Raw genomic sequence first — 27,456 nt, forward strand, 5'->3', positions numbered from 1 at the left:
CAGTTGTTTGCTTTTCTTTTTCTTATAATTTTCTTTTCTTACCATTTTATTCATATACAGTGGTATACCTTGGGTTACATACGCTTCAGGTTACAGACTCCGCTAACCCAGAAATAGTGCTTCAGGTTAAGAACTTTGCTTCAGGATAAGAACAGATATCGTGCTCCAGCGGCGCAGCGGCAGCAGGAAGCCCCATTAGCTAAAGTGGTGCTTCAGGTTAAGAACAGTTTCAGGTTAAGTACAGACCTCTGGAATGAATTAAGTACTTAACCCGAGCTACCACTGTGTATGTGTGTGAATGTGTGTATATATATATATATATATATATATATATATATATATACACACACACACACACACACACACACACACACACACACTTTATATAAAAAGTAAAAAAGCAATTGAAGAAGATAAAATATAGGCAGTAAAGCGGGGGGGGGACACATTCAGTTTTAGATGAACCAGTCATTTTGTGGGTTTTTGTATAGTATTGATGGTATCTGATACTGTGCACTGCTTTGATATTTTATGTGAGCTGGCAGTACTTTTAGATGCGAGTACTTAACAAAATAAACTTTGATAAATTAGCTGTTAAAGAGCACAATCAGTCTCTTCCACGGTGAGAGAGGCAGCACTTAAAATAGTTTTAAAAAAGGGGGGGAGTTTCTCATGCCTGTACAGTTAGCTCATATTAGCACCTCCTACTTGCCAAACTGTTGTAAATGGTGCAGAATGTTTGGTTCTAGTGGACGCGTGTTCCCTCCTAAAGGAAAAGAGCTTAAATACATCCAGAAAAGCTATGGAGCAATCTTAGTAAGAATATCACAGCACTTTATATACATTTTTAATATCTCTCCACCTAGCTCCATTCATTCCTGCAGAGGATTTCATTCAACAACAGTGCTGGAGATGAAATTACATTTAACGAACATGGAGAATTAGTAGCTGGATTTGATATTACCAACTTGGTCACTTTCCCAAATCAATCCTACATCAGGGTCAAAGTGGGAAGGCTGGATCCTCAGGCACCTCCTGGGAAACAACTCACCATTGATGAGGGCAGAATCAAATGGCAAAGAGGCTTGACTCAGGTGAGGAAATAACTGCACAGTCTCTCCAATTGTTGTTGTTGTTGTTTAGTCATTTAGTCGTGTCCAACTCTTCATGACCCCATGGACCAGAGCACGCCAGGCACTCCTGTCTTCCACTGCCTCCCGCAGTTTGGTCAGACTCATGTTTGTAGCTTTGAGAACACTCTCCAACCATCTCGTCCTCTGCCGTCCCCTTCTCCTTGTGCCCTCCATCTTTCCCAACATCAGGGTCTTTTCCAGGGAGTCTTCTCTTCTCATGAGGTGGTCAAAGTATTGGAGCCTTAGCTTCAGGATCTGTCCTTCCAGTGAGCACTCAGGGCTGATTTCCTTAAGAATGGATAGGTTTGATCTTCTTGCAGTCCATGGGACTCTCAAGAGTCTCCTCCAGCACCATAATTCAAAAGCATCAATTCTTCGGCGATCAGCCTTCTTTATGGTCCAGCTTTCACTTCCATACATCACCACTGGGAAAACCATAGCTTTTACTATACGGACCTTTGTTGGCAAGGTGATGTCTCTACTTTTTAAGATGCTGTCTAGGTTTGTCATTGCTTTTCTCCCAAGAAGGTCTCTCCAATACCAACATTCATATGAAGATATGTTTGTAAGCCACCTGGCAGAAGATATTGTCCTTTAAGAAGTACGGAAAGTTCTACCAGTAAATATACAAATGACAACAATATTAAAAGTGCACCATCCAGAAAAAAAAAACATCTCTAACAAGAACTCAATTAATGTCAGAGGATGTTGTCCATCATTCTCTTCTGTGAAATCCCTGAGGCTGGCTTGCTGGCTGGTTTGTTTGTTTGTTTCATAAACTGCATGCACTCCTTGATTCTTAAAAATCCCTCAAAGTGCTTTACAAGACCAAACAAGAAAATCTAGGGGGAAAACATAACTACTTTAAAACATACCAAAGTCAAAATACTAAAACAGATTAAAATTTCTGCTTCATGGCATTAGATTGAATTCTAACCTACTTGGTTATTCTAAGTATTAACATTCTAATCTTCTACAGTTTGGATGATGTTTAATACAGCAGGTGATTGTTGCCCTGAATGTGCTACCTGTGCAATTAGGAAGAATATATTTTGTACGATTAGTGTTCCGCTTTATTAGTAGATTATCTGATGAATGCTCCAAGATGTTCTCTGAATATTAAACTCTTCAAATATATTTGAATAGGTGCCACCGCTTTCAGAATGTAATGACATCTGCCATCCTGGTTATGGAAAGAAAAAGAAGGAAGGAGTTAAATTTTGCTGCTATGATTGCGTTCCATGTCCAGATGGGATGGCCTCAAATGAGAAGGGTAGGGCATGCCACGTTAAGATACCGTATTTTTCGCACTATAGGACGCACCGGTCCATAGTACGCACCTAGATTTGTGGGGGGAAATAAAGGGGGGGGAAATTATTCCCCCCCCCCGCCAGGCGCGGGGCTGGGGCGGGGGAAGCCCGAGCTTCCCCCTCCCCCAGAACGGGACCCAGAGCCATGCCGAAGCTGCGCGCAGCTTTGGCATCGCTCTGGGAGCTTGCGGGGCTGGGGGAGGAGGAAGCCCTCCGCCAGCCTCCAAACCAAGTCGGGAGGAGCGGGATGGCGCGCTGCGCCTCTCCCGCTGTCCCCCGAGTTTGCGGGGCTGGCGACGGGGAGGAGCCGGCTTCTCCCCCCCCCCCCGCCAGCCTTCTAGCCAAGTCGGGAGACAGCGGGAAGGGCGCGGGAAGGGTAATCTCTGAGAAGCTCTTTTGCAATTTTGTTCTCATTAAAGCGGGGCAAGGATTTAATGATGGCATTGTGTATTTTTTTCCATTGGTTATAAATAATATGTATACAATTTTAAGTTTCAACCAGTTTGAAGAATATGTTTTTTTTAAGAAATGAAGTTACTACATTCTGCCATCAAGTTCTACTAACTTGAGATTAAATAGAAATTGTGATTCTCCTTTAAGAACAAGGCTTACTGAGAGAAGCTGAAAAGTCTTGTCAAAATTAGCAGAGTTGGCTCTCAAATAATAATAATAATAATAATAATAATAATAATAATAATAATAATTTATTTGTACCCCGTCAATCTGGCTGGGTTTCCCCAGCTACTCTGGGCGGCTTCCACAGAGACCAAAAATACACTAAAATGTCATACATTAAAAACTTCCCTGAACAGGGCTGCCTTAAGATGTATTCTGAATGTCAGGTAGTTTTTTATCTCTTTGACATCTGATGGGAGGGCGTTCCACAGGGCGGGCACCACTACCGAGAAGGCCCTCTGCCTGGTTCCCTGTAGCTTTGCTTCTTGCAATGAGGGAACCACCAGAAGGCCCTCGGCGCTGGACCTCAGCGTCCGGGCAGAATGATGGGGGTGGAGACGCTCCTTCAGGTATACTGGGCCGAGGCTGTTTAGGGCTTTAAAGGTCAAAACCAACACTTTGAATTGTGCTCGGAAACGTACTTGGCTATAATGATTCATGAGGATAAAGGGGGGGGAGAACGAGGCAAACAAGAATTAAAAAGAACATATGTCCTTCACATACAAAAGTCCAAATTTGATAACACGACTTAACTGTTTAAAATGTTTTAGGCATGAAGTTTTGAAAGGCTCCCGGGAGAAAAATATTAGGCTAGGTGGACTCTTCACAAAAGTTGTCTTTAAGAATAGCTGTAACTGGTTCAGATTGTGATGCATTGCTTTCCTCCCTTCTAGAAATGGAAACTTGTCTCGTATGCCAAGAAGATCACTATCCAAACAATGGCAAGAATCAATGCATTCCTAAGATTCCAAACTTCTTAGCCTTTGATGAAACTTTGGCCATCATTTCAACATTCTCTGCGCTATTGCTGTCTCTGATCACAGCTCTAGTCTTTGGCATCTTCATTAAGCACCGGGACACTCCCATAGTCAAAGCCAACAACAGAAGTCTCACCTATGTTCTCCTTGTCTCCCTCCTCTTGTGTTTCCTCTCTTCTTTGTTGTTTATTGGAAAACCTAATAAGGTGACCTGTCTTCTCCGACAAACCAGTTTTGGCATTGTCTTCTCTGTGGCCCTCTCCAGCATCTTGGCCAAAACCATATCGGTGGTTTTGGCATTCATGGCTACCAAACCAGGATCCAGGATCAGGAAATGGGTGGATAAAAGACTGGCTTATTCCGTTGTCCTCTTCTGCTCCAAAATTCAAGTAGGGATCTGCACTCTGTGGCTGGCAACCTCTCCTCCATTCCCTGATTTAGACCTGCACACAATGACAGAAGAAATAGTACTCCAGTGTAACGAAGGCTTGGTCCTGATGTTCTATTGCGTCTTGGGCTACATGGGCTTTCTGGCCATTGTCAGCTTCATTGTGGCCTTCCTAGCCAGGAAGTTGCCTGACAGTTTCAATGAAGCCAAATTCATCACCTTCAGCATGGTGGTCTTCTGCAGTGTTTGGGTATCCTTTGTCCCAACTTACCTGAGCACAAGAGGAAAATATATGGTGGCTGTTGAAGTCTTTTCCATCTTGGCTTCCAGTGCTGGCTTGCTGGGCTGCATCTTTTTCCCCAAATGCTACATTATTGTGTTGCGGCCTGAGCTGAACAGCAGAGAAAATCTAATACGAAGAAAGACATAAATGATAGAAGAGTCTGTTGTGGTTTTATTACATTCTTGGTATCTGCATAGAACTATAAAAGAGGTGTAAATTTATTGTAACTGTGCAATAGAATTATACTATTTCTGGATTTTGTTCTCTTGTTTTGTGGTTATGAAATAGTTAGTGTTTTAGTGGCCAGGGGGTTCAAAAGTTCAACTCTAAGTGCTGAAAGGTGTTCTGATATATTCTGTGTTTTATTGCTAAACATTGACTTATGTAGTAAACCTATCCAGACTAAGTATATCTCCATACATTTCTGGTGTTATTTTCATTTTCTCCTGGGGCAAACTGTTGAATCTGATTTAAATTTGGAGTGCAGGTCCTAAAAATTATCTTCATAATAAATATTTCTGTTACTGCTTTTACAAAAAAACACACACAAAAAACAACTTTCTAAGCTTGTGTCCATTGCCCAATGCATCAGTTTCCAAGCAAGGCACAATATCAACAAATGTTAAGCTCCACTCATCAATACTGAAACAACTGCAAGGAGACCAACACAGAGATTTGGTTTTTAAAAAAATAATAATAAAAGAGTAGAGTCACACATCCATTTTCTGGATTTGAGACTTCCTAGTTTCTTTTGGTGCCATTTTTTGGGGGGTGTATACCTTCTGGAGTAGAAGTGCCAACTGCCCATAGAAAACAAGAGAAAGACCCATAATTTTAGCATAGCTGAGACATCAAAGCATTGAACATGTCTAAGTCAATTCAGAAGCTGGGTGCTACGTGTGTCTCTGTTTTTCATAAGTCTATGGAAATCAACAATGCCAGCTCTTGAGCTGATGATGAACCATTCCTATTCTTGCATTGTGCATAGGTGCAGCCCCTTTCAGTGCGCAATGATAACCACCATCCAGGTTACAGGAAGGCGAAGAAGGAGGGGGGAGAAGTCTTGCTGCTTTGATTGTGGTTTGTGTACAGAAGTAATGATCTCTAACCAGGATGGTAGGAGGAGCAGACCGCAATTGGGGGTATTGCTCAGAGTAAGCCTATAGGCCAGGGATGAGGAACCTCCTATCAGCCATGCCCAGCATGGCCATGAGTTTCCCACCCCCTCCGTAGGGTTTTTCCGAGTGGCCCAGGTGTTTCTTGGCAGATGGTAAAATTCAGATAAAATTAAACAAAGGGGTGATCTTAGTAAGTAGGGAATATATTGAATTGGGGGAAGTGAATTAATTTAATAGTACAGGTGGTTTGGGGAAATAAATATGGTGAATCATTATTATTATTATTATTATTATTATTATTATTATTTATTGAATTTATATACTGCCCTATACACGGAGGGTCTCAGGGCGGTTCACAGAATAAAATCAAGATATAAAACCACAAAATACCTAATAAAAATAAAAGCAACAACCCAATAGCCCTCCCTCAAAAAAAAAAAAAAACACACCACATTTTAAAAGGGCATAGGATGTAAATTAGATCAACCAAAGGCCTGGTTAAAAAGGAACGTTTTTGCCAGGCGCCTAAAGGTGTGTAATGAAGGCGCCAGGCAAACTTCCCTGGGGAGAGCATTCCACAGATGGGGAGCCACTGCAAAGAAGCCCCCGTTCTCCTGTTGTCACCCTCCAAACTTCTCACGGAGGCACACAAACGAAGGCCTCAGAAGGTGATCTCAGGGTCTGGGTAGATTCATGATTAAAGGGGAAATTAATTTATTTATCTCCTGCCAACCTAGCAGTTCGAAAGCATGTCAAAGTGCAAGTAGATAAATAGGGACCGCTCTGGTGGGAAGGTAAACGGTGTTTCTGTGCGCTGCTCTGGTTCGCCAGAAGCGGCTTAGTCATGCTGGCCACATGACCCGGAAGCTGTTACCCGGCTCCCTCGGCCAATAAAGTGAGATGAGTGCCGCAACCCCAGAGTCGGCCACGACTGGACCTAATGGTCAGGAGTCCCTTTACCTTTACCTAATTTATTTAGAGGCAGGTGTTTGGGAAAATTAAGTGGATGTGTATGAATCCAAGAGGAACTGATCTGGAGCAGGGGTGCAAGTTAACTGAAGAGCTTTTGTGGGGTGATTTGGGTGGGAAACCTGTTGACTTGCCACCACAATTTGTCCAGAAAGTACAGAAACTCAGCAAACCCCTACGAAGGCTTCTTAAACGGGCGAGCAGGGAGGGCAAGAAGCGCTGATTTGAATCATTGTTTTCTATTATTGCCACCAGGTGGCAGTACAGGACCGCTCTTTAAGGAAGCTCCACCGCTGCTCCGAGAGCTGCGAGATGAGACATATGAGCTGAGTGGCCATGTGAGAAACGGGGAGTTTGCAGTTTGAGGTTGAAGGGAGCCTGGGATTCGCCTGAAATGGCATTGCGGCCTTGCAGATGGATGCACAAGCCACTCCCTTAATAAACAAGGCAGACCTGTGCTGTCTGCTTAACGGAGTGTATTTCCCTCTGTTGTAAACAAAAATTGCCCTTTTCCCTTATGGGGTATCCAAGAGCCCATATAGAGTCCTTACATAGGTTCCCTATTGGTAGGAGAGAATAACAGAGGTCAACCAGAGAATATTGAGAAGCAAAGCAGCTAGTAAGCTTGATCTTTATTGAACTGTTGCAACAGGGTGCTCCCCTGACCCACAGGAGAGAGGAGGGACCCAGACAAATGGCGTGCAAGGCCTTATAAAGACTTTTGAAATTGCCACCCTGTAGATCAAGACCACCCCCAGAAACATCATACATACATCACAGAAAAGGCGGTGTAAACAGAAATTTGAATGTTGTTTTTCTCCTGTCCTTGTTTATCTCCTGTCTGGCAGGTTACTTGATTGGATTGCATGGGGAGCCTGGCCAATCTTTTGTAATGATAAATACTTAGTTCCTGGGCCAGGTCACAGGCTCACACCCTATTCAAACAGACATACCCTTAAGAGAGGATTTGTGAAGGAAAAGAAAATGGGGAGGCTTTTCCACTTTGACCATGCAGAGAAAACATTTGCTCAGTTTAGGAATCAAAATGGCTTCAGGTCGGTCTTCCTGTGCTGATCTGAACATTACCATATATCTAAGACCTCAAAATTCCTATCACACCTCCTCTGTTTATACTCTGCACTTACATCTGCAAATATTGTAGAGCAGTCATGACAGCAAGATGTCTAAAACAGGCGTACCAAAAATGGTGCCCTCCGGATTTTCATACTACAACTCCCACGAACCTCAGCCAGCATGGCAAGATTCTCAGGGGTGGTGGAATGTGTAGTGCAAAACATCTAGAGCAGCTGTGGGAAACCTTTGACCCTCCAGATGTTTAATTGCAGCTCCCATCAGCCCCAGCCAGCATGGCTGATGGCCAGAACTGATGGGAGTTCTAGTTCCGCAACACCTGGTGTGATAGGAATTTTATGGTCTTAGATATATGGCAATGTTCATAACCGCACATACATAGATCAACACAGGAAGGCCAACCTGGAACCATTTTGATTCCTAAACTGACCAAATGTTTTCTCTGCAAGGTCAAACTGGAAAAGTCTCCCCATTGTCTCTTTCCTCACAAATCCTGTCTTAAGGACACATTTAAGATATGAATAAGGTGTGAGCCTGTGACCTGGCCCAGGAAATAAGTATTTTACCACTACAAAAGAATGGCCAGGCTCCCCAGGAAATCCAATCAAGTAACCTGCCAGACAGGAGATAAACAAGGACAAGAGAAAAACAACATTTAAATTTCTGTGATGTAGGTGGGATGTATCTGAGGGGTGGTCTTAGGTTACACCCCTTCTGTGATGTATGCATAATGTTTCTGGGGGTGGTCTTGATCTACAGGATGGGAATTTCAAAAAGTCTTTATAAGCCCTTGCACAGCAATTTTGGGGGTCCTCTTCCTCTCCTGCGTGTGAGGGGAGTACCCTGTTGCAACAGATCAATAAAGATCAAGCTTACTAGCCGCTTTGCTTCTCAATATTCTCTGGTTGGCCTCTGTTATTTTCTCCTACCAATAGGGAACCTATGTAAGGACTCTAAATGGGCTCTTGGATACCCCATAAGGGAAAAGGGCATATTTTTATTTACAACACTGGCGAGCCAGAGATTCCCCATACCTGATCTAGACAGAGGGCACCATTCAGGAGGCAGAAGTGCTTCTGATTACCTTTTCTGGGAACCTCCAGAGGGAGGGGAGAGTGCTGTTGTGCCTGGGTCTTGCTTGTGGGTTTCCTGCAGGGATCTGGGCCACTGATCTAACCCAGCTGTGTCAGCGGTCACAATGTTTGCGCATGCCCTGTCATGACACTACAGTGGTACCTCGGGTTACATACGCTTCAGGTTACAGACACTTCAGGTTACAGACTCCGCTAACCCAGAAATAGTACCTCGGGTTAAGAACTTTGCTTCAGGTTGAGAACAGAAATCTTGCTCCGCCGGCGCGGTGGCAGCGGGAGGCCCCATTAGCTAAAGTGGTGCTTCAGGTTAAGAACAGTTTCAGATTAAGAACGGACCTCCGGAACGAATTAAGTACTTAACCCGAGGTACCACTGTACTGTATTATGGAGGTACTTTCAGACAACCTGTTTATTGAGCATTCAACCCGATTTGATTGGATGACGGTGGCTATTTAATGTGTGGTTAGTTTGCAGGGAAGTTAGAGCACGTTAGGTCAAAAGCCTGCATTCTGCTACACTTTCAGGTGCATTTCCCCCCATTGCTTTTGTTATAAGAATTTTAAGGTCATATATTAAAAAAATAAATGTTCATAACTGTATATATAAACCACATGTCTGAAACCCCACAGAAAAGGTCCTGAACAAATTGACCTCAAATATTTCTCTGCAAGGTCAGAGTGGGAAACCTCCCCATTGTCTCTTTCCTCACAAATCCTGTCTTATGGGCACATTCCAGATATGAACAGGGTGTGAGCCTGTGACCTGTGACCTAGATTCAGGAATTAAGTAGTTATAATAACGAAAGAGTGGCCAAAACCCAGATAATGCAATCAGGTAACTTGCCAGACAGGAGATAAACAACATACTCAGGATTCTGTTTTAGACCACCCCTTCTGTGATGTATGTATGATGTTTCTGGGGGTAGTCTGGAGTTTGAAGGTGGGCAATTTAAAAAGTCTATGTACAGGCTTGCACGCCTGTGCTCAAGGTCTTCTCTCCCCCGCCGCCCCCCCCACATGTGTGGTGGGAGCACCCTGTTGCAACAGCTTTAATAAAGATCAGGCTTAGTAGCTGCCTTGCTTCTCAATATTCTCTGGTTGGCCTCTGTTATTTTCTCCTACCCATAGGTAAAGGTAAAGGTACCCCTGCCCGTACGGGCCAGTCTTGCCAGACTCTGGGGTTGTGCGCCCATCTCACTCAAGAGGCCGGGGGCCAGTGCTGTCCGGAGACACTTCCGGGTCATGTGGCCAGCGTGACAAAGCTGCATCTGGCGAGCCAGCGCAGCACATGGAAACGCCATTTACCTTCCCGCCAGTAAGCGGTCCCTATTTATCTACTTGCACCCAGGGGTGCTTTCGAACTGCTAGGTTGGCAGGCGCTGGGACCGAGCAGCGGGAGCGCACCCCGCCGCGGGGATTCGAACCGCCAACCTTTCGATCGGCAAGCCCTAGGCGCTGAGGCTTTTACCCACAGCGCCACCCGCGTCCCTCCTACCCATAGAGAACCTAAAAAGAGGACTCTGGGCTCTTGGGTACCCCATAAGGGAATAAAAGAGCAGTGTTTTTTTTTTATAACACTTGAGTCTCCAGCTGTTTTTGAACTACAACTCCCATCACCCCTACCTGGCAGGACCAGTGGTCAGGGATTGTTATGTACTGAGTTGAATAGGATCCAAACTGCAGCAGTCTGATTGGTCCTAGAACAATAGGATCCAAAAGGCAGCAGTCTGATTGGTCCTAGAACAATAGGATCCAAAAGGCAGCAGTCTGACTGGTCCTAGAACAATAGGATTCAGAATGCAGCAGTCTGATTGGTCCTAGAACAATGCAGCAGTATGATTGGTTGGCAGGAACCACCCAATCATGCTCCAGATAGAAGTGAATCCACAACCTGATTGGCTTACAGTAGAATTCCAGAATTAGCCAATCATGTGCAGCCCATTGTGTAAATAATGTATATAAAGCAGATACTTTGAGGGGACATTCATTCATTCCTCCTCACCACTATGAGCTGAATAAAGAGCATGAAATCACTTTGCGACTCTGAGTATATTTCAGGGATGATAGGAATTGTAATCCAGAAACAGCTACAGACCCAAGTGCGGGAAATTCTGGATCTAATGGGAGGCTATCATAGCTGCGTTGCACAATTCCCCGCTGGGAAAATGTCTGGGAGAACCCGGCGGTATGGCAACCCATATTGGATGTGTTATTGGTTTTTTTGGGAGAGTTTCAATTTTTTGTGTGTGCTTTTAGGGGGAAAGCTCAACAACTTTGCAAAAAAAAACCCTCAACAGCTTTTGTGTCCAGATCTTCATGTTCTGAAACATGACAACCCTACATAAAACCCACGACAACCCTACATAAAGATCACATGTGCATTAAAAATGGAAATCCTTTACTATAATCGGCTGTAGTTCCAAATATGAAAATAAAGTTTATCCAAAGGAGCGAACCCTCTGAACCACGTCTCTACGCATTCCCTTTTATCTTTACCGTTGCTGCTTTCTATTATGGCCACAAGGTGGCAGTATAGGACCACTCTGCAGACTCGAGGAGCCGCCGCCGCTTGCTCTGAACTGCTAGATGTGTGGTTGGGAGGGGGGCGGCCCAGAAATGGCAAGTTTGCAGTTTGGATTTGTGATAGGAATTTTGAGGTCTTAGATATATGGTAATGTTCATAAGCATACCAACCAAGCACGTACATAGAGCAGCACAGGAAGACCGACCTGGAACCATTTTGATTCCTAAACTGAGCAAATGTTTTCTCTGCAAGGTCAAAGTGGGAAACCTCCCCATTGTCTTTTCCTTCACAAACCCTGTCTTAAGGGCACTTTTAAGATATGAATAGGATGTGAGCCTGTGACCTAGCCCAGGAACTAAGTATTTATCATTACAAAAGACTGGCCAGGCTACCCAGGCAATCCAATCAAGTAAACTGCCAGACAGGAGATAAAGGACAGGAGAAAAACAAGATTCAAATTTCTGTTTTAAGACCGCCTTTTCTGTGATGTAGGTATGATGTTTCTGGGGGTGGTCTTGATCTACAGGGTGGCAATTTAAAATGTCTTTATAAGGCCTTGCACACCGTTTTTTCTGGGTCCCTCCTCCTCTCTTGCGAGTGAGGGGAGCACCCTGTTGCAACAGATCAATAAAGATCAGACTTACTAGCTGCTTTGCTTCTCAGTTTTCTCTGGTTGGCCTCTGTTATTTTCTCCTACCAATAGGGAACCTACCATATTTTTTGCTCTATAAGTCTCACTTTTTCCCTCCTAAAAAGTAAGGGGAAATGTGTGTGCGTCTTATGGAGCGAATGCAGGCTGCACAGCTATCCCAGAAGCCAGAACAGCAAGAGGGATTGCTGCTTTCACTGCGCAGCGATCCCTCTTGCTGTTCTGGCTTCTGAGATTCAGAATATTTTTTTTCTTGTTTTCCTCCTCCAAAAACTAGGTGCGTCTTGTGGTCTGGTGCGTCTTATAGAGCGAAAAATACGGTATGTAAGGACTCTATATGGGCTCTTGGATACCCCATAAGGGAAAAGGGCAATTTTTGTTTACAACAGATTCAAAGAGGAAGGCGGGCGTCTGCTGGAAACGGCGTCCCAGCCTTGCAGAGGGAAGCACAAGCTGCTTCCTGCTAATGCAACGCAGACTGTGCCGTCTGCTTAGAGGAGCGTATCTCCCTCTGCTTAAAATCCATCTGCCCATAAATTTGCAAATACAGTGGTACCTCAGGTTACATATGCTTCAGGTTACATACGCTTCAGTTTACAGACTCCGCTAACCCAGAAATAGTGCTTCAGGTTAAGAACTTTGCTTCAGGATGAGAACAGAAATCATGCTCCGGCGGTGCGGCAGCAGTAGGAGGCCCAGGTTAAGAACAGTTTCAGGTTAAGAATTGACCTCCGGAATGAATTAAGTACTTAACCAGAGGTACCACTGTAAATCAAATATCTCAGAGAGACTCCAGAGCTCTCTCATCCTATGAAAGATAAATCCTTTAGAATTGCCCCTGGAACTGCTCGTCCTACAAGACGGGGGAGCTTTTTTGTAACAATACTTTAATTCAACCTTCCCCCAAAAAAACCAGCCTCTCAACCTTGGGTCCCTAAATGTTGTTGGACTACAACTCCCATCATTCCTAGCCAGCACAGCTGGTCAGGGATGGTGGGAGTTGTAGGTCAAGAACATCTGGGGATCCCAGGTTGAGAAATGTTGCCCCAAACACTGACTTTCGGGTCTTTGGGACTACAACTCCCATCATCCCTGGCCAGTCTAGTGGCTGGGACTGATGGGGACTGTAGTCCAAAGATACAAAGGAAACCTTAATACTGTTGGGCAACTCCTGAGGGCATAAAGCAGGGGTCAGCAAACTTTTTCAGCAGGGGGCCGGTCCACCGTCCCTCACACCTTGTAGGGCGCTGGACTATATTTGGGGGGGAATGAACGAATTCCTATGCCCCACAAATAATTTCATTGTAATTAATTGTTAATTTCATTGTACACAGGTTGTACATTGACAATAAAGGTATTATTATTATTATTATTATTATTATTATTATTATTATTACCCAGAGATGCATTTTAAATATGTTACAGAAATTACGGGGGTGGGGCACATCTTTAAAGTTAAATATTTGAAATATTATGCCTGAATGTATCCTTTCAACTTGACAACTCAAGGAAGTTACCTAGATTTAAAAAGAATATAAAATCATCACCTTTGCCAGTTCCCTCCATTCCAAAGCTAATTTCCCCTTGAAAAAGGACTCCAGGAAGTGCCCAGAGGTGACAATTGCTGGGCTCATTGTTAGCCAAGGGAAGCCAAATCTCATCACCTGACTTGCCAAAGGGTCCAGACATGCAAAGGAAGTTCTATTGTACTTTTGGGTTGTGGGTACTTAAGACATATTTGTCTATGCTAATCTTATACCTGAGTCTTGCCCTGCCATGTCTGCTTATGCTAATCTTGTACCAAGGGCTTGTTTGGGCATTTACAGAAAGGCAGCCGTGTTGGTCTGCCATAGTCAAAACAAAAAATTTTTTTCCTTCCAGTAGCACCTTAAAGACCAAGAACTAACTTAGTTGGTCTTTAAGGTGCTACTGGAAGGAAAAATTTTTTTTGTTTGGGCATGTTTGCCAAGGTTAACCCCTCCCCTTCTGTGACATGTCAGTGATGTAGCAATGATGTAGCAGTGATGCTGTACGAACTGTATTCTGGGATATAGTGGGAAAGTTTTTAAAGTCTTCGTCACCCCATCCTCAGGGTTCAAATTTGCTCTTTGAACCTATTGCGCAATAAACTTTGGTCTACAGCTATTTGCTCGGGTTGGCTGGACTCCTTCCTTTGTTCCGCAGGCTCTGCCCGACGAGCTGGGTGACTGAGCAGCCTCACACCTAGATTTTTCCGTAACAAATAAAAGGACACATTCTACTCATGTAAAAACACGCTGATTCCTGGACCGTCTGCGGGTCAGATTTAGAAGGTGATTGGGCCAGATCTGGCCCCTGGGCCTTAGTTTGCCTACCCATGGCATAAAGGATAGCCACAAAGGATGGCAACAGATTTTGCTTCCCATTGCATTTACCATTTTTACCTGTCTGAAAAGTGGTACTGCTCTGTAACCTGAAGTATAACTGTTATTGGGAAAATAAATAAAAGAATTGTTCACGTCACAAAAATTGTGTTGTGCCTTCTGTGTTTTTTTTAAAAGATATTTATTAAGATTTTCAATTTTTTATACAAACAAAAAACAAACAAAAAAAATTTAAAAAGACATATCGTTCATAATACAATCTTTTCAGTAACATATTTCTCTGACCTCCTCATACCTCCCCTTCTTGTATTCCCTTTTAAATTCTTTGTTCAGCAAATCCTTAACTTAAAGCATTACAGCTTATAATATCACCTTATTTTCTATCCAAACCCTTTTTTTTCATCCATGTTCCTTTATATCATTACAGCTAGAAACCACTCAATTTCAATCCAACATCATTCAGCATTCCTTAATTTTACAATATTTCTGTAAGTAGTCCTTAAATTTTTTCCAATCTTCTTCTGCCGACTCTTCTCCCTGGTCACGGATTCTGCTCGTCATCTCTGCCAGTCCCATACAGTCAATCAGTTTCATCTGCCATTCTTCCAGAGTGGGTAGATCTTGCGTCTTCCAATACTTTGCGATGAGTATTCTTGCTGCTGTTGTAGCATACATGAAAAAAGTTCTGTCCTTCTTTGGCACCAAATGGCCGACTATGCCCAAGAGAAAGGCCTCTGGTTTCTTCAAGAAGGTATATTTAAATACCTTTTTCAATTCATTATATATCATTTCCCAGAAAGCCTTAATCCTAGGGCACGTCCACCAAAAAATTGTGCCTTCTGTAATGAAAGAAGAGCTTAGCTCAGCTCCCACTAACAACATGAGAAACATCCATACATCCATGTTAGTTTACACATAAAGATCAACATATGCCAGCCAGTGTTCAAACAGGTACCCAAGCAAAGTTGGCGTTTATAAAAAATGCTTTCAAATGTAGCAAGTAAATAATTTCTGACCAGCTAAACTGATTCACACACACTAATAATATCCTAGTTGTTGTGTTTTTATCACACCCTGCCACCAACAAACTCAACCTGGTTCTCCCTCTCCCTATTTTATTCTCACAACAACCCTGTGATGTAGGTCAGGCTAAAAAAAAGAAGTAAGCTCCATGGCTAGAAGGAAGGGGAAATGAAAATAATTGTACTATGTGCAGTGGTTTTGTGCGAGTGTTTTAAAATAATCAAAAATATTGATTAAAATGCCTTGGGGGGGGCAGCCAAAAATGACTGCCACAAGCAACAAGAAAGTGCTATCACCAAATAAAAGAAACCTGGTTATGTATATCTGCTATTAAAATATGTTGGTTTTATCTACAGTTTGGAAATTTTATTGAATCTCTGGTTTTTCTTACTATTTTTAAATAATATTCCCTATCTTGTTTTTTAATTTCATATGCTATTTTCCGCTTTCAGTTAAACGATTTTTACAGCTTGCTAAATAAATCAACTCATTAGGGTGCCATGTTAACACTTATACAGAACTGGCTCAAAAAAAAAAAAAATCCGAGTCCTCAATTTGCCGTGACTCGGATTCGAACCGAGGTTGCTGCGGCCACAACGCAGAGTACTAACCACTATACGATCACGGCGAGCTACGAGGACCTTGCTGCTAAAGCGGCTCTTGCTAGCTCTGATAGTGCAATGGAACTTCCATGTGCCAGGGAATTGTATCTCTTTGAATACCTGCTGCCTAGCAACCAAAGTTATAGGCGCGCAGAAGTTCGTTTCTTTTATGTCGTGCTTGTGCGATTTCACAAGGCCATCTGGCTCAGGTTGGGGGCAGATTCTAGGTCAAATGGATCTGTGATCTGATCCAACAGGGTTTGTAAGTAAGTAAATGAAAGTAATAATAATCGTGTAGTCCCTCTCAGGAATCTAATGACAGGATTCTTTTAAAAACAATACAGTGATGATGATAATTATTATTATTATTATTATTATTATTATTATTATTATTATTTATACCACGCCCATCTGGCTGGGTTCCCCCAGCCACTCTGAGCGACTTCCAACTAAATATTAAAAACAAAACAGCGTGATCAGTGCAAGAAACCCACATTAAAGTATTCACGCATGTTCCGCGGGAACACGCACGTCTGAAAGCAGCCAAACTACTGCGGGTCTCAACATGTCCACAAATCATCCCTCATCTCAAAACAGGAGCAGAGTTTAGGTTCAAGCCGAAAGAACCTATGCGATCCGAAACCTTGCCTCCTGGAGCTCATTGAGGAAACGTTGGGGTGAGATCTCAAGGAATTGTAATTCCTTCCCTGACCCAATAGATTTCCTTGCTTGTTTCTTTCCTAGGCGGCGGGTTAGGATACAGAGTTGCATAGCGCGTACAAAACTCCAGATGGATTATTTTTCCCCTCCCGCTGTACGGGTGGCTGCAGAAGCATTTCACTTCCAAGGCAAAATTAGCAGGCAGGGAGTCTTTGCAAGGCGAGCGTGAGAAAGCCTTAATCAGAATGTAAAGCACAGACGGAGCAGTGTTTTTAGGAATCTTAATGAAGGCTAGCTACTCGTGGAGCAGAGTGGCGCAGCGGAAGCGTGCTGGGCCCATAACCCAGAGGTCGATGGATCGAAACCATCCTCTGCTAGCTCAATATTTTTTCTCTCGTCCCAAATAGAGTATCTGGCATTTCTATTTTATTTACAGCACTCTGCTGTACACTTTCCTTGCCTTTCCTTCCTGCTACCTGATTGGCTCTCGCATTATTTCTTCCGTGTATGAAAAAGCACCCCCTCCCCCCAAAAAAGGGCTTTTGTGTAGTGGATATTTGGGGAAAGTGTTGGCTCAAAAGAAATTGCAAAAGAGCTTAACGTTCCTTTATATAGGCAGCTCTAAAGATACCATAATGATATAGTGTACAATGAACTGAAGCAACGATCGACGTGTGGTGTGTAACGCAAAAAAAAAATGTTGGTTTTGGAAGAAACAAAGGTTTTTTTTGAAAGAATAAGCAGTAAAGAGAGAGAAAAATTCTGCGCCCAACGTGGGGCTCGAACCCACGACCCTGAGATTAAGAGTCTCATGCTCTACCGACTGAGCTAGCCGGGCTGCTGAAAGTACTCAGTTGAATCACCTATCTATATAGTGGTACTCTAAAAAACACGATCAAAAAGGGTGTCTGTGTTTGAGGTTTCCTGCTTCCAATTGCTTTTCCTTGTGTTGTGTCTTCTTGATTACAGAACTGCGGGCAGGAGGGTATTTTTAAACTGATGTTTGAAAACTACCCGGGGAAGTTCGTGGTCTTCTGCTTGCTTTGTTGAGAGAAAAATGTTTTAGGCAAGGACACAAAAAGAAACTTGCCCTCTCTGAGGATCGAACTCAGGACCTTCAGATTATGAGACTGACGCGCTGCCTACTGCGCTAAGAAGGCACCCGATAGTATCTAGGCAGCTTCGATCTGAAAGGATACAAAAGCTGCCAATCAAATATCAAAAGGACCACGTACAAAGTATTACCACTTCTCTATATTTAGAAAGCGCACAATTTGGGACCCTAAATAAGGCTGCAATCCTAATCTGAGAGTAAGATCTATTGAATTCAATAGGATTTACTTCTGGATTACACTGTAAATGCAGTTGGGGAGAAAGCACTTAAATTACTCTATTGTCCTATTTAATACTTTCACAGAGCAATCCTATGCATGATTGCTCAGAAATAAGCCCCACTGAATTCAAAGAGACTTCCTCCCAAGTAATTGCGCATAAAGATTGTGTTAAAAAATCTGACGGCGAATAGGTCGAAGGCAATCTTTTTTTGTTTGGATCCTGTGGACAACATGACCATGATTTATGTTGGGGGGACAAGCTTCATGTTGCGGGAGAGGAAGAAGATGAGCAAATACTAGAAGTTCAGACATTAACAGAAAAATAGTTAGGTCCACGAAAGGTTATCCCAAAATCTCTTTATTAGCCTTTATGGTACTCCCTGAGAGGGGAGGGGGGGGGAGAGACAGACGAATTTCCTGGTTGCCGCATTTCTTTGACGGAAGCTTCCGTACTTGGATGTGATTGGTCCAAATTCTTTTTCAAAAGTCCCGCGCTTTTTACGATTGGTCCAAACTGTTTTCAAAATTCCCGCGCTAAAATACTAGCCAATTAAGTCCCTGCCGCTTCGGCTCCCTTTTCTTTATACTGTACTCCTGGAAGCGGGAAAAAAAGATTCTGCTACATTATAACATCAGAACTTTTGTGCCGAACGGAAAACTTGAATCAGATTCAAAAGTGTTACTTGGGTATCAGTTGTGGCGTTTACTTGTTACAGTAATGTACAAAGCTCCCTTTCCGTAACAGTGTATTCAACTTGCCTTCTTACTGGAAACATTGATCCCCAAAGTACAGCTCTTTGTGTTACTGTGGTGTTTTTTAAAAAATTCACACCCACCCATCTCAATAAGCTTTATATAAATTTAATGTATTGTTCGGGGAAGATACCGCAGCCTGCTATCGGGGCCGTAAAACCCTTCTAGCAAAAGACTCGCGAACGGGAGGACCATAATTTTATAAACTATTAACTCTTCAAGGCTTCGCATGGGTTTTTACATCTCGCAAGTAGTAAGAGAAAAATCAGCTCTTTTTATGAAGTTGTAGGTGGCTCTTAAAAGAGCCTTTGGGTTGGCTGGGCTTGTTTACTTTTTAGCACCTTTCTTCTTGCTTTACTTTCCTTTGGCCTTGTGGCTCTCGGTTTTCTTGGGCAACAGCACAGCCTGGATATTGGGGAGGACGCCTCCCTGAGCGATAGTGACTCTGCCCAAGAGTTTGTTCAGCTCCTCGTCGTTGCGGATGGCGAGCTGCAAGTGGCGAGGGATGATCCTGGTCTTCTTGTTGTCGCGGGCAGCATTGCCGGCCAACTCCAGGATCTCAGCAGTCAGGTACTCCAGCACAGCAGCCAAGTAGACGGGCGCTCCGGCTCCGACGCGCTCTGCGTAGTTCCCTTTGCGCAGAAGACGGTGCACACGACCCACGGGGAACTGCAGCCCGGCACGAGAAGAGCGAGTCTTGGCCTTGGCCCGAGCTTTTCCTCCTTGCTTGCCGCGTCCAGACATGGCGATGACGTTGAAAGTATGCACACAAACAAACTCCTCCGATGCTGAATGAAGCAACTGTGCCCGATTCCGCTCCTTATATACTTTCCCCTGGTTTTGAGACTGCACGTTCTGATTGGTCAGCCTCTGGAACTCAATGCCCAATGATCGTGCAGGACGGCAGCGGCAGAAGGAATTCTGAAATGCAGCCATTGAGAGAGGACGGCGGGAAACGGTTGACCAATGAGAGCTCACAGGCGCGCAGACCAAAATTCCGGACCACGCCCCTCTCTTTTTCTTTTGCGTCAGCGAGGATTGTAGCCAATTGTGACAAGAGCATTTCGATACCTCATTTGCATAAGCGTCCTATAAATAGGAGAGCGCGCAGAGCGGCTGTTACTCGACTTTCTTTCCTTCGGTGCTGTCGGCAGAAAGTTGGAAGATGCCTGAGCCAGCGAAATCCGCTCCCGCGGCCAAGAAGGGCTCCAAAAAGGCCATCACCAAGACCCAGAAGAAAGGCGACAAGAAGCGCAAGAAGAGCCGCAAGGAGAGCTACTCCATCTACGTCTACAAGGTGCTCAAGCAGGTCCACCCGGACACGGGCATCTCGTCCAAGGCCATGAGCATCATGAACTCCTTCGTCAACGACATCTTCGAGCGCATCGCGGCCGAGGCTTCCCGCCTGGCGCACTACAACAAGCGCTCCACCATCACCTCCCGGGAGATCCAGACCGCCGTCCGACTCCTGCTGCCCGGAGAGCTGGCCAAGCACGCCGTCTCCGAGGGCACCAAGGCCGTCACCAAGTACACCAGCTCCAAGTGAGCTTCCCCGGAGAACTGATTATTGGGCTTCCAAAAAAAACCAAAGGCTCTTTTAAGAGCCACTTACTTTCGCAGTAAAATGAGCTGATATTGCTAAACATCGCTTCTTTTGGTTAACCAGAGAGACTAAATAGCTTGGGACATGACTTGAAGGTAGATCTGTAGTGGTAAATTCTGTTTCATGCTACTTTAAAAACTTAAGGATTTGCGCTATAGAGTTTTGGGAGCGTTTTCTGTTCTGCTCTGTTTCAGATCCCACCACAATGGGGAAAATGCTGTCGGGCAGAAATTTACTGTCTTTGATTTATAGAATGTTCAATCTTATTCAACATACAGGTCCTAGGAAGTCATGTAACTACCGCATAACTCAGGATGTCAGCCTAAATTTGGAAATAGGTTGGCTCTAGGCCTGTTTTATTCAGTACTTAGCAATGTCCCTGCCATCTCTGACTTTTTGAGCCCTATCTACTGAAGACTTCCCTCTTCCAACAAGCTTTTTAAGTAGAGATCTTCCCCAGTCTACCTGTATTGGAATGCTTTTTAGGTGTTTTATTTACCGGTATTTTATCCTTTATGTGTTTGCTGCCCTGGGTTTCTCTTGGGAGGCAAGATAATAATTATCATTAATTTCACAACATTTATGCACCACTTGATTGTAGTAAAACATCCAATCAGTTTACAAAAAGATTAGCAACATTATCAGTTTATAAGTATCTAAACATCCAACAAATAATTAAAATCAATAATAAGCTAAAAACAAACCAAATTAAAACAAACGTTGACATCTGACATGTCTGAATAGGCTTGCCTAAATAAAAAAAATGTTTTTAGCAGGTGCTGAAAAGAGTTCAGTGAAGGCACCTGGTTGATGTCAATAGGCAAGGAGTTCCAATGTGTGGGTAATCGTTTTTAGAGGTAAATACTAATTAGTAGAGGTCCAGAGTGACTATAATTTGGGAGGGTTTAAAGCTCTTGAGGACATAACAGAAGAGGCAGGTCAGGTTAAAGGTCTATTTGGTATAGCATTCTGCTCCCCACAGTGGTCAGCCTGAAGTATTCTGCAATCCCATAATAAACAGTGCCCTAAAACAGCACTGCTACTGTCTTCTTTGGTGATCATTCGTAGCCAAGTAAGATTGTTTTCCATGAACACAGTCTTAACAGTGAGTCTGTAAGGGACTGTGGAGGCCAATTCTGGATCCACACATCCTTCCACTGTGGGAACATAGGTTTCCGGGCAGGAGTTGATCATGGTGAGGGTTTGCCAAGCATGCCTTCCTCTTAGCGCATTTCTCCCTTTCGTCCAGAGTTTGAGCATCTTCAGAGTCTATGACACCTTTGGTAAAGGCTGTTCTCCAATTGGAGCACTCTCAGGCCAGTGTTTCTCAGTTGTCAGTGTCTATACTACATTTTTTTTAGATTTGCCTTGAGAGAGTCTTTGAGCCTCTTTTGTTAAACACCAGCATTACGCTTTCCATTTTTAGCTTTGGAATAGAGTAGTTGCTTTGGAAGGCGATAACCAGGCATCCGCACAACATGACCAGTCCAATGAAGTTGATGTTGAAGAATCCTTGCTTCTACACTGGTGATATTTGCTTCTTCCAGTACACTGGCATTAGTTCATCTGTCTTCCCAAGTGATGTGTAAAAATTTTCGGAGACATGGTTGATGGGATCTTTCAAGGAATTGGAGATGGCATTTGTAAGTGGTCCATGTTTCACAAGCATACAGTCAGGTTGCTAGTACAATAGCTTTGTAAACAAGCATTTTGGTTTCCCTGTGAAAGTTCCTAAAACAGCACTGCTACTGTATTTCCTCGCTAGCCCCACTCCCATAAGAAAATATATGCCATATCTTAAGCTGGAGGTTCCATTTAGTTTCCTTAACTGGTAGCCAGTGTCAGGCATGTCTAAGCCACTGATAATCAGTCACCACATTTATGGTGACGAATTAAACAAACCGCTGGACTGAAGCGCCGAGGGCCTTCTTGCGGTTCCCTCATTGCGAGAAGTGAGGCTACAGGGAACCAGACAGAGGGCCTTCTCGGTAGTGGCGCCCGCCCTGTGGAATGCCCTCCCATCAGATGTCAAAGAGATAAATAATTACTTGACATTCAGAAGACATCTTAAGGCAGCCTTGTTCAGGGAAGTTTTTAATATGTAACGCTGTACTGTTTTTAACACTTGATTGGGAGCCGCCCAGAGTGGCTGGGGAAACTCAGCCAGATGGGCGGGGTATAAATAATAAATTATTATTATTATTATTATTATTATTATTATTATTATTATTATTATTATTATTATTATTATTATTATTATTATGTTTTCCTGAATCTACCGCTGTTCAGTTTCAATGGGTGGTTTTCATGTCTACCTTTATGAGACAGAGAGAAAGGACATCTTTCAGCTGCTTTGAGAAACAGCTGCTTGGAGGAGATGCAAAAAAGGTCTGTAAGCCAGCAGCCCGGCTAGCTCAGTCGGTAGTGCATGAGACTCTTAATCTCAGGGTCGTGGGTTCGAGCCCCACGTTGGGCGGAAATTTTGGAGGATGGGGAAAGGCTGCAACTCAGGTCCTGGGTTACATCCTTGACATCTCAGGCTAAAACTAGTAAAGGACTCCCATACCAGAAGCCATGAAGATATTTGAATTGGCATTGCTGACCAATGGTCTGATCTGGTGGAAGGGGGCTTATTCCTACTACCTAGGGTGATATATACGAATCTTTTTGCAGAGAAAATCTAAATGCGTCCCACAATGAAATGTTTGGCTTAGCTCAGGGGCAAGGAGCCTGCGACCTTCCCATCTTGTTACGGGACTCTCATCCACCCCAAACAGCATGTCCAACAGGCAGGAATTATATCTGGAAAGCAAAATCTGGAAAGCCAACAGCTTTCCATACCCTTGGATTAAATCTGTACATGCTGTATAGAACCTTTTCTGTAAAGCTATTGCTTAGTGTGAAAGTGACAAAGGAGGTCCTTCTCTCAGCACAGGGAAGGCTTAAAACATCACTTAAACACGAGAAAGCATGGAGGCTGTTTCAAACATGCCTCTGAATACCAGTTTCTTGGAGCTACAGAAGGGGAGAGTGTTTGCTTCACTCAGGTCTTGCTTGTGCGTTTATTCACGTGGTCTGGCCACTGTGAGAACAAGATGCTGGAATAGATGGGCCATTGGCTTGATCCAGCTGGGTTCGTCTTACGTCCTAACCCCCCACCCCAAATTATACTTTCTTCTTGAGCTGCTAAGAATGGGTCAACAAAAGACGTGTTCAGCAGCCTCTGAAGAAGGCATTAACTCTACGCATAAAGATCTTAGTTTAGAAATCACATTTTTGTTTTTGAAAAATATCATGCCCTCTCTGAGGATCGAACTCAGGACCTTCAGATTATGAGACTGACGCGCTGCCTACTGCGCTAAGAAGGCACCTATTGTAAAAAAGTCCCAGTAAGCCTGACCAGGATGTAAATTTGCTATTTTAGTAAATAATTAGCTAACTGGTATTTGTTTCGTTTGAAGTTTCGGGAATGACATCGCGTTTATAATCTGAATTATCTCCCTACACCGAAAACGCAACAGATCACAACAGATATAATGCACAGATCACAACGGAGTGGAGGGCCTCTATTATAACCACAGAGAGGGAAAGAAATTAGTTTTATGCACCAGATATAGGCGTCTGAAGAAACACCCATTGGATTACACAGTAAAGTTTCCCATTCAGCTCCCTCCAGGATTTTGTCAAAAAATAAACGAAAGCATGAGAAAATCGGAGAGAATTAACAATATTGTATTGGAAAAGGTTCCAAAAATAAACTACTGGCCCGTACGGGGATCGAACCCGCGACCTTGGCGTTATTAGCACCACGCTCTAACCAACTGAGCTAACCGGCCAGTTACGAAAGAGTTGTTTCCTGGATAGCTGTTGAATGTAATAGGGGATGTTAAAATCGTGCAAGTGAACGCTAGATGGCGAAATCACACTACTGAACTTTACTCTCGCCTATCAGCACACGCCATTATGCCTACATAAATAGAGCACTCGATATTCCTGTTTCAAGCTTTATTCCAGATCAAACAAATCAACCAGGAAGTCGAATTTCACATTTGCCCGAAACGTGGGGCAAAACGGGAGAGAATGAGAGAGAGAGAGGAAACGATAAAACACCGAAACAGAAAGATTTAAGCAGTTATATTCTGTGCTGATCTGCAAGCTGCTTAGTCATATAAAGTAATAAGGACAGTAATTTTGGGGGTATTAAAACTGCAATTAACTACGATAGCGGACAGGGGTGTGTGAATTGCACGCAATCAATTTTCATTGAAGGATAGCTATCCACAGTGCACCCAAAAAGGAGAAGGAGAAGAATATCTCCAACCCGTTCTTTGGCAAAGGCACCAAAAATAACGCTTTGTCAGAAGTGGGATTCGAACCCACGCCTCCAGGGGAGACTGCGACCTGAACGCAGCGCCTTAGACCGCTCGGCCATCCTGACAGTTGCTAATGGTCCTTTGCTGTGTTGCAGTATTAATAATTTGTTATTATGTAATTCTGTTCCAGTTTTAAACCGATAAAATATGTATAATAATCATTTAACCACTGGGATAACAAATGACTGCCTCTTTCTTCTATCTCAGAACTGTTAGGGCTCTAAGTTAGCGGCACCAACCTGGAAGGCTTTGAACGATGGTAAATCGCAGTAGCTACGTTCTCTCTCCCCTGTTGGAGACAGTGGGTTTAGTTACTGCGAATCACAAGTGGGGAGAATGCTGTGCACCCCCCCCCCTCGATCTCCTCCCCACCTCCTGCTTTTGGGCTCCCCATTGGCCCCATGGCTGGGCCAATGTAAGGACAGGTTGCCGGACAAGGTGGGCCACTGGCCCGATGCAACAGTTGGCCTCTTACCTTTCCGGGAGGAAACAAAGGGAAGGACAATGTGCCAAGAACCTGCAGGCTTGCTATGCCAAATCACACTACACTACTCCTGAAACAAGGCACTCTCAGAGCCCGGATAGCTCAGTCGGTAGAGCATCAGACTTTTAATCTGAGGGTCCAGGGTTCAAGTCCCTGTTCGGGCGGCTGAATTTTTTTAAATTCTTTTTTTGTTCGCTTGCATTTTTGTCTTTTACCTTTCTTAAAGAGATTGCTTTGAATCCTCCCCAAAGCGCAAAAAAAAAAAATCATCAAAGAAGTGCCCTTTTCGATAATCAGGTATGTTTTGTTCTTTCATTTCCGTATCTGGCTAAGAAGCCCCTCCCCCTCCTTTGCCTAACTAAAGATGTATATAGAAACACATTTTAAAAAATATGTTGGAAGTTGGCCGTTGGAAGGAGACCTCTTTTAACGATGAATTTCATCCTAACGCCGTTCAGCTCAGCTTGCGCGTTCATAAGTATCTGCTTTTATAAAGCGCAAGGCTTGGCTTGCAACCATTTGTGATCACAGTGAATTGCAAACGTAGCAATTAGTGAATCCGAATGGTTTTTGAAAGCATCCTTTCCTTTTCTTCTTGGATCACATTTCGTGCATCACATTTCATTAGGGCTTTTTTTTTTTTTTACAAAGTTGCGGGCGTCTTTGCAACTTTGCGGAAAAAGGTAAATCAAATGAAACTGTGTGAAAGGTGTGGGGCGGGGTTGGGGTCCCCCATCGAATACTATCACGGTCGATGAGCTTGCAGCGAAATCTTAAGCAAGCTTACTCAGAAGTAGATCTGGCGTTCAATACGTAAGTGTCAGCTTTTGAGCCACAAAGTCTTTTTCTGCTATATATTTAAAATCGCATTTGGGTGATACCCCACTCACAATGCAAGCCTCAACCACGTCTACTGCTCAGAAGTAAGTCCTGTTTAATTACGTGGGGCTGCTTCACCCCCATTTACCTGGGACTGAGCCCCGTTGAATGCAATAGATTTTAAAATTTATTTTAAAAAATGCTTATATACCGCAATTTCATTCAAAAAACAACACAAAGCGATTTACCAGAAATACAATTAAAAAAAAAAACCACACAAATCGACGGCTAACTATTACAGAAAGGCATATTTTTCAATACCCTTTATGAGTAATCATAGTTAAGATTGCGTCATATTGGCGTCTTCCTTTCCCTGAAGGGGAAGCAGAATTATTTAAGCAAAAGACTTCTGTCTCCAGGCATCTAAACTGGAAGCTATTGCAGCTATTTGAGACTCGAATTGCCTGCATATTAATTTAAATGAGGTATTTGTCTTCTTCCACTTTGCTACCAAATTAAAATGTCACCCTCAAAAAAAAAAATCCGACTTAGCAGAGGATGGTTTCGATCCATCGACCTCTGGGTTATGGGCCCAGCACGCTTCCGCTGCGCCACTCTGCTCCACGAGGCTCGGTATTGCATTACATTCCTAAATAGTCGCTGCTGTGTATTACAAAGCAATGAAAGTCTGCTGATTGAAATGGAACATGGATTTGAAACGATGCGGTGCATTTTAGAGCCAGCAAATTTTGACGAGAAATTCTGGGTCTAAAACATATTGACTTGCTCACCTTTGCATACTGATGGGCATTGGGAGGGAGAAGGTTGCCTTCGCAATGGGGTGTGTTGAATTTTTCAACGTGCAAATTCCCAAAACGAGAGGTGCTAAAAAGTCAAAACGTGTCTTGGCAATTCAAAAGATATTTTGGTTATATTAATACAATTTAGGGTTTTTTTTCTTGGTAAGTAAAATGCATGTAAAATTGCACAGAAATATTTAAAAATGATTGCCCAAAATATGCAGTTATATTATATATTAATATATTATTTATTTATTATTATTATTATTATTATTATTATTATTATTATTATTATTATTACTGTTATTTAGCATTACCTGACATTTTCAGAAGTTAAAATTAAAATTCTTTGGTTCTCCAAAAGCAGTTTATATGCTTCCTCATCATTTACCTAACTAAATGCTGCCCAATAGATTTGAGTTCTTCACAAGCAAAAACATATTTTTAAGACCCCCCCCCTTCACTGATGAAACTTGCGAAAATTAAGCTTCACCCCCTTAAATGGCATGGCCTAGGCTCACAGTCCATTGGGCCACTCTTGAATGCAGCCGCCTGTCACTGCCAGTGCTGGTTTTCTGTATCCATACAAGGCAACAGCACAGTGGCAAACTCAAAAGTGTTGGATCCCTTCATGAGAGTTGCAGCCACAG

The 27,456-nt window shown here is 43.3% G+C and overlaps 3 protein-coding genes and 10 non-coding genes across 13 annotated transcripts; 5 read left to right on the top strand and 8 right to left on the bottom strand.

Annotated features, from left to right (window-relative positions):
• The first annotated feature begins 3,714 nt into the window (after nt 1–3,714).
• On the top strand, nt 3,715–4,773 carry LOC128399296 (vomeronasal type-2 receptor 26-like). Its single transcript, XM_053360589.1, has one exon. It carries the CDS (start codon nt 3,795–3,797, stop codon nt 4,692–4,694), a length of 900 nt encoding a protein of 299 aa, XP_053216564.1. The 5' UTR covers nt 3,715–3,794; the 3' UTR covers nt 4,695–4,773.
• An 11,161-nt stretch (nt 4,774–15,934) lies between these two features.
• On the bottom strand, nt 15,935–16,006 carry TRNAH-GUG (transfer RNA histidin (anticodon GUG)). The gene has a single exon. It is a non-coding gene; the product is annotated as a tRNA-His (tRNA).
• A 939-nt stretch (nt 16,007–16,945) lies between these two features.
• Nucleotides 16,946–17,017, top strand: TRNAM-CAU (transfer RNA methionine (anticodon CAU)). Its single transcript has one exon. It is a non-coding gene; the product is annotated as a tRNA-Met (tRNA).
• Nucleotides 17,018–17,405: 388 nt separating this feature from the next.
• On the bottom strand, nt 17,406–17,478 carry TRNAK-CUU (transfer RNA lysine (anticodon CUU)). Its single transcript has one exon. It is a non-coding gene; the product is annotated as a tRNA-Lys (tRNA).
• A 249-nt stretch (nt 17,479–17,727) lies between these two features.
• On the bottom strand, nt 17,728–17,800 carry TRNAM-CAU (transfer RNA methionine (anticodon CAU)). Its single transcript has one exon. It is a non-coding gene; the product is annotated as a tRNA-Met (tRNA).
• A 1,019-nt stretch (nt 17,801–18,819) lies between these two features.
• Nucleotides 18,820–19,548, bottom strand: LOC128399297 (histone H2A type 1-E). The gene has a single exon (XM_053360590.1). It carries the CDS (start codon nt 19,469–19,471, stop codon nt 19,082–19,084), a length of 390 nt encoding a protein of 129 aa, XP_053216565.1. The 5' UTR covers nt 19,472–19,548; the 3' UTR covers nt 18,820–19,081.
• Nucleotides 19,549–19,834: 286 nt separating this feature from the next.
• On the top strand, nt 19,835–20,370 carry LOC128399299 (histone H2B 1/2/3/4/6-like). The gene has a single exon (XM_053360591.1). It carries the CDS (start codon nt 19,893–19,895, stop codon nt 20,271–20,273), a length of 381 nt encoding a protein of 126 aa, XP_053216566.1. The 5' UTR covers nt 19,835–19,892; the 3' UTR covers nt 20,274–20,370.
• A 2,363-nt stretch (nt 20,371–22,733) lies between these two features.
• Nucleotides 22,734–22,806, top strand: TRNAK-CUU (transfer RNA lysine (anticodon CUU)). Its single transcript has one exon. It is a non-coding gene; the product is annotated as a tRNA-Lys (tRNA).
• Nucleotides 22,807–23,625: 819 nt separating this feature from the next.
• On the bottom strand, nt 23,626–23,698 carry TRNAM-CAU (transfer RNA methionine (anticodon CAU)). The gene has a single exon. It is a non-coding gene; the product is annotated as a tRNA-Met (tRNA).
• Nucleotides 23,699–24,092: 394 nt separating this feature from the next.
• Nucleotides 24,093–24,166, bottom strand: TRNAI-AAU (transfer RNA isoleucine (anticodon AAU)). The gene has a single exon. It is a non-coding gene; the product is annotated as a tRNA-Ile (tRNA).
• A 519-nt stretch (nt 24,167–24,685) lies between these two features.
• Nucleotides 24,686–24,768, bottom strand: TRNAL-CAG (transfer RNA leucine (anticodon CAG)). Its single transcript has one exon. It is a non-coding gene; the product is annotated as a tRNA-Leu (tRNA).
• A 510-nt stretch (nt 24,769–25,278) lies between these two features.
• Nucleotides 25,279–25,351, top strand: TRNAK-UUU (transfer RNA lysine (anticodon UUU)). Its single transcript has one exon. It is a non-coding gene; the product is annotated as a tRNA-Lys (tRNA).
• Nucleotides 25,352–26,555: 1,204 nt separating this feature from the next.
• TRNAM-CAU (transfer RNA methionine (anticodon CAU)) lies at nt 26,556–26,627 on the bottom strand. Its single transcript has one exon. It is a non-coding gene; the product is annotated as a tRNA-Met (tRNA).
• Between the last annotated feature and the right edge of the window lie 829 nt (nt 26,628–27,456).

This window comes from Podarcis raffonei, chromosome 13 (assembly GCF_027172205.1).
Source record: "Podarcis raffonei isolate rPodRaf1 chromosome 13, rPodRaf1.pri, whole genome shotgun sequence".
Classification (NCBI taxonomy): domain Eukaryota; kingdom Metazoa; phylum Chordata; class Lepidosauria; order Squamata; family Lacertidae; genus Podarcis; species Podarcis raffonei.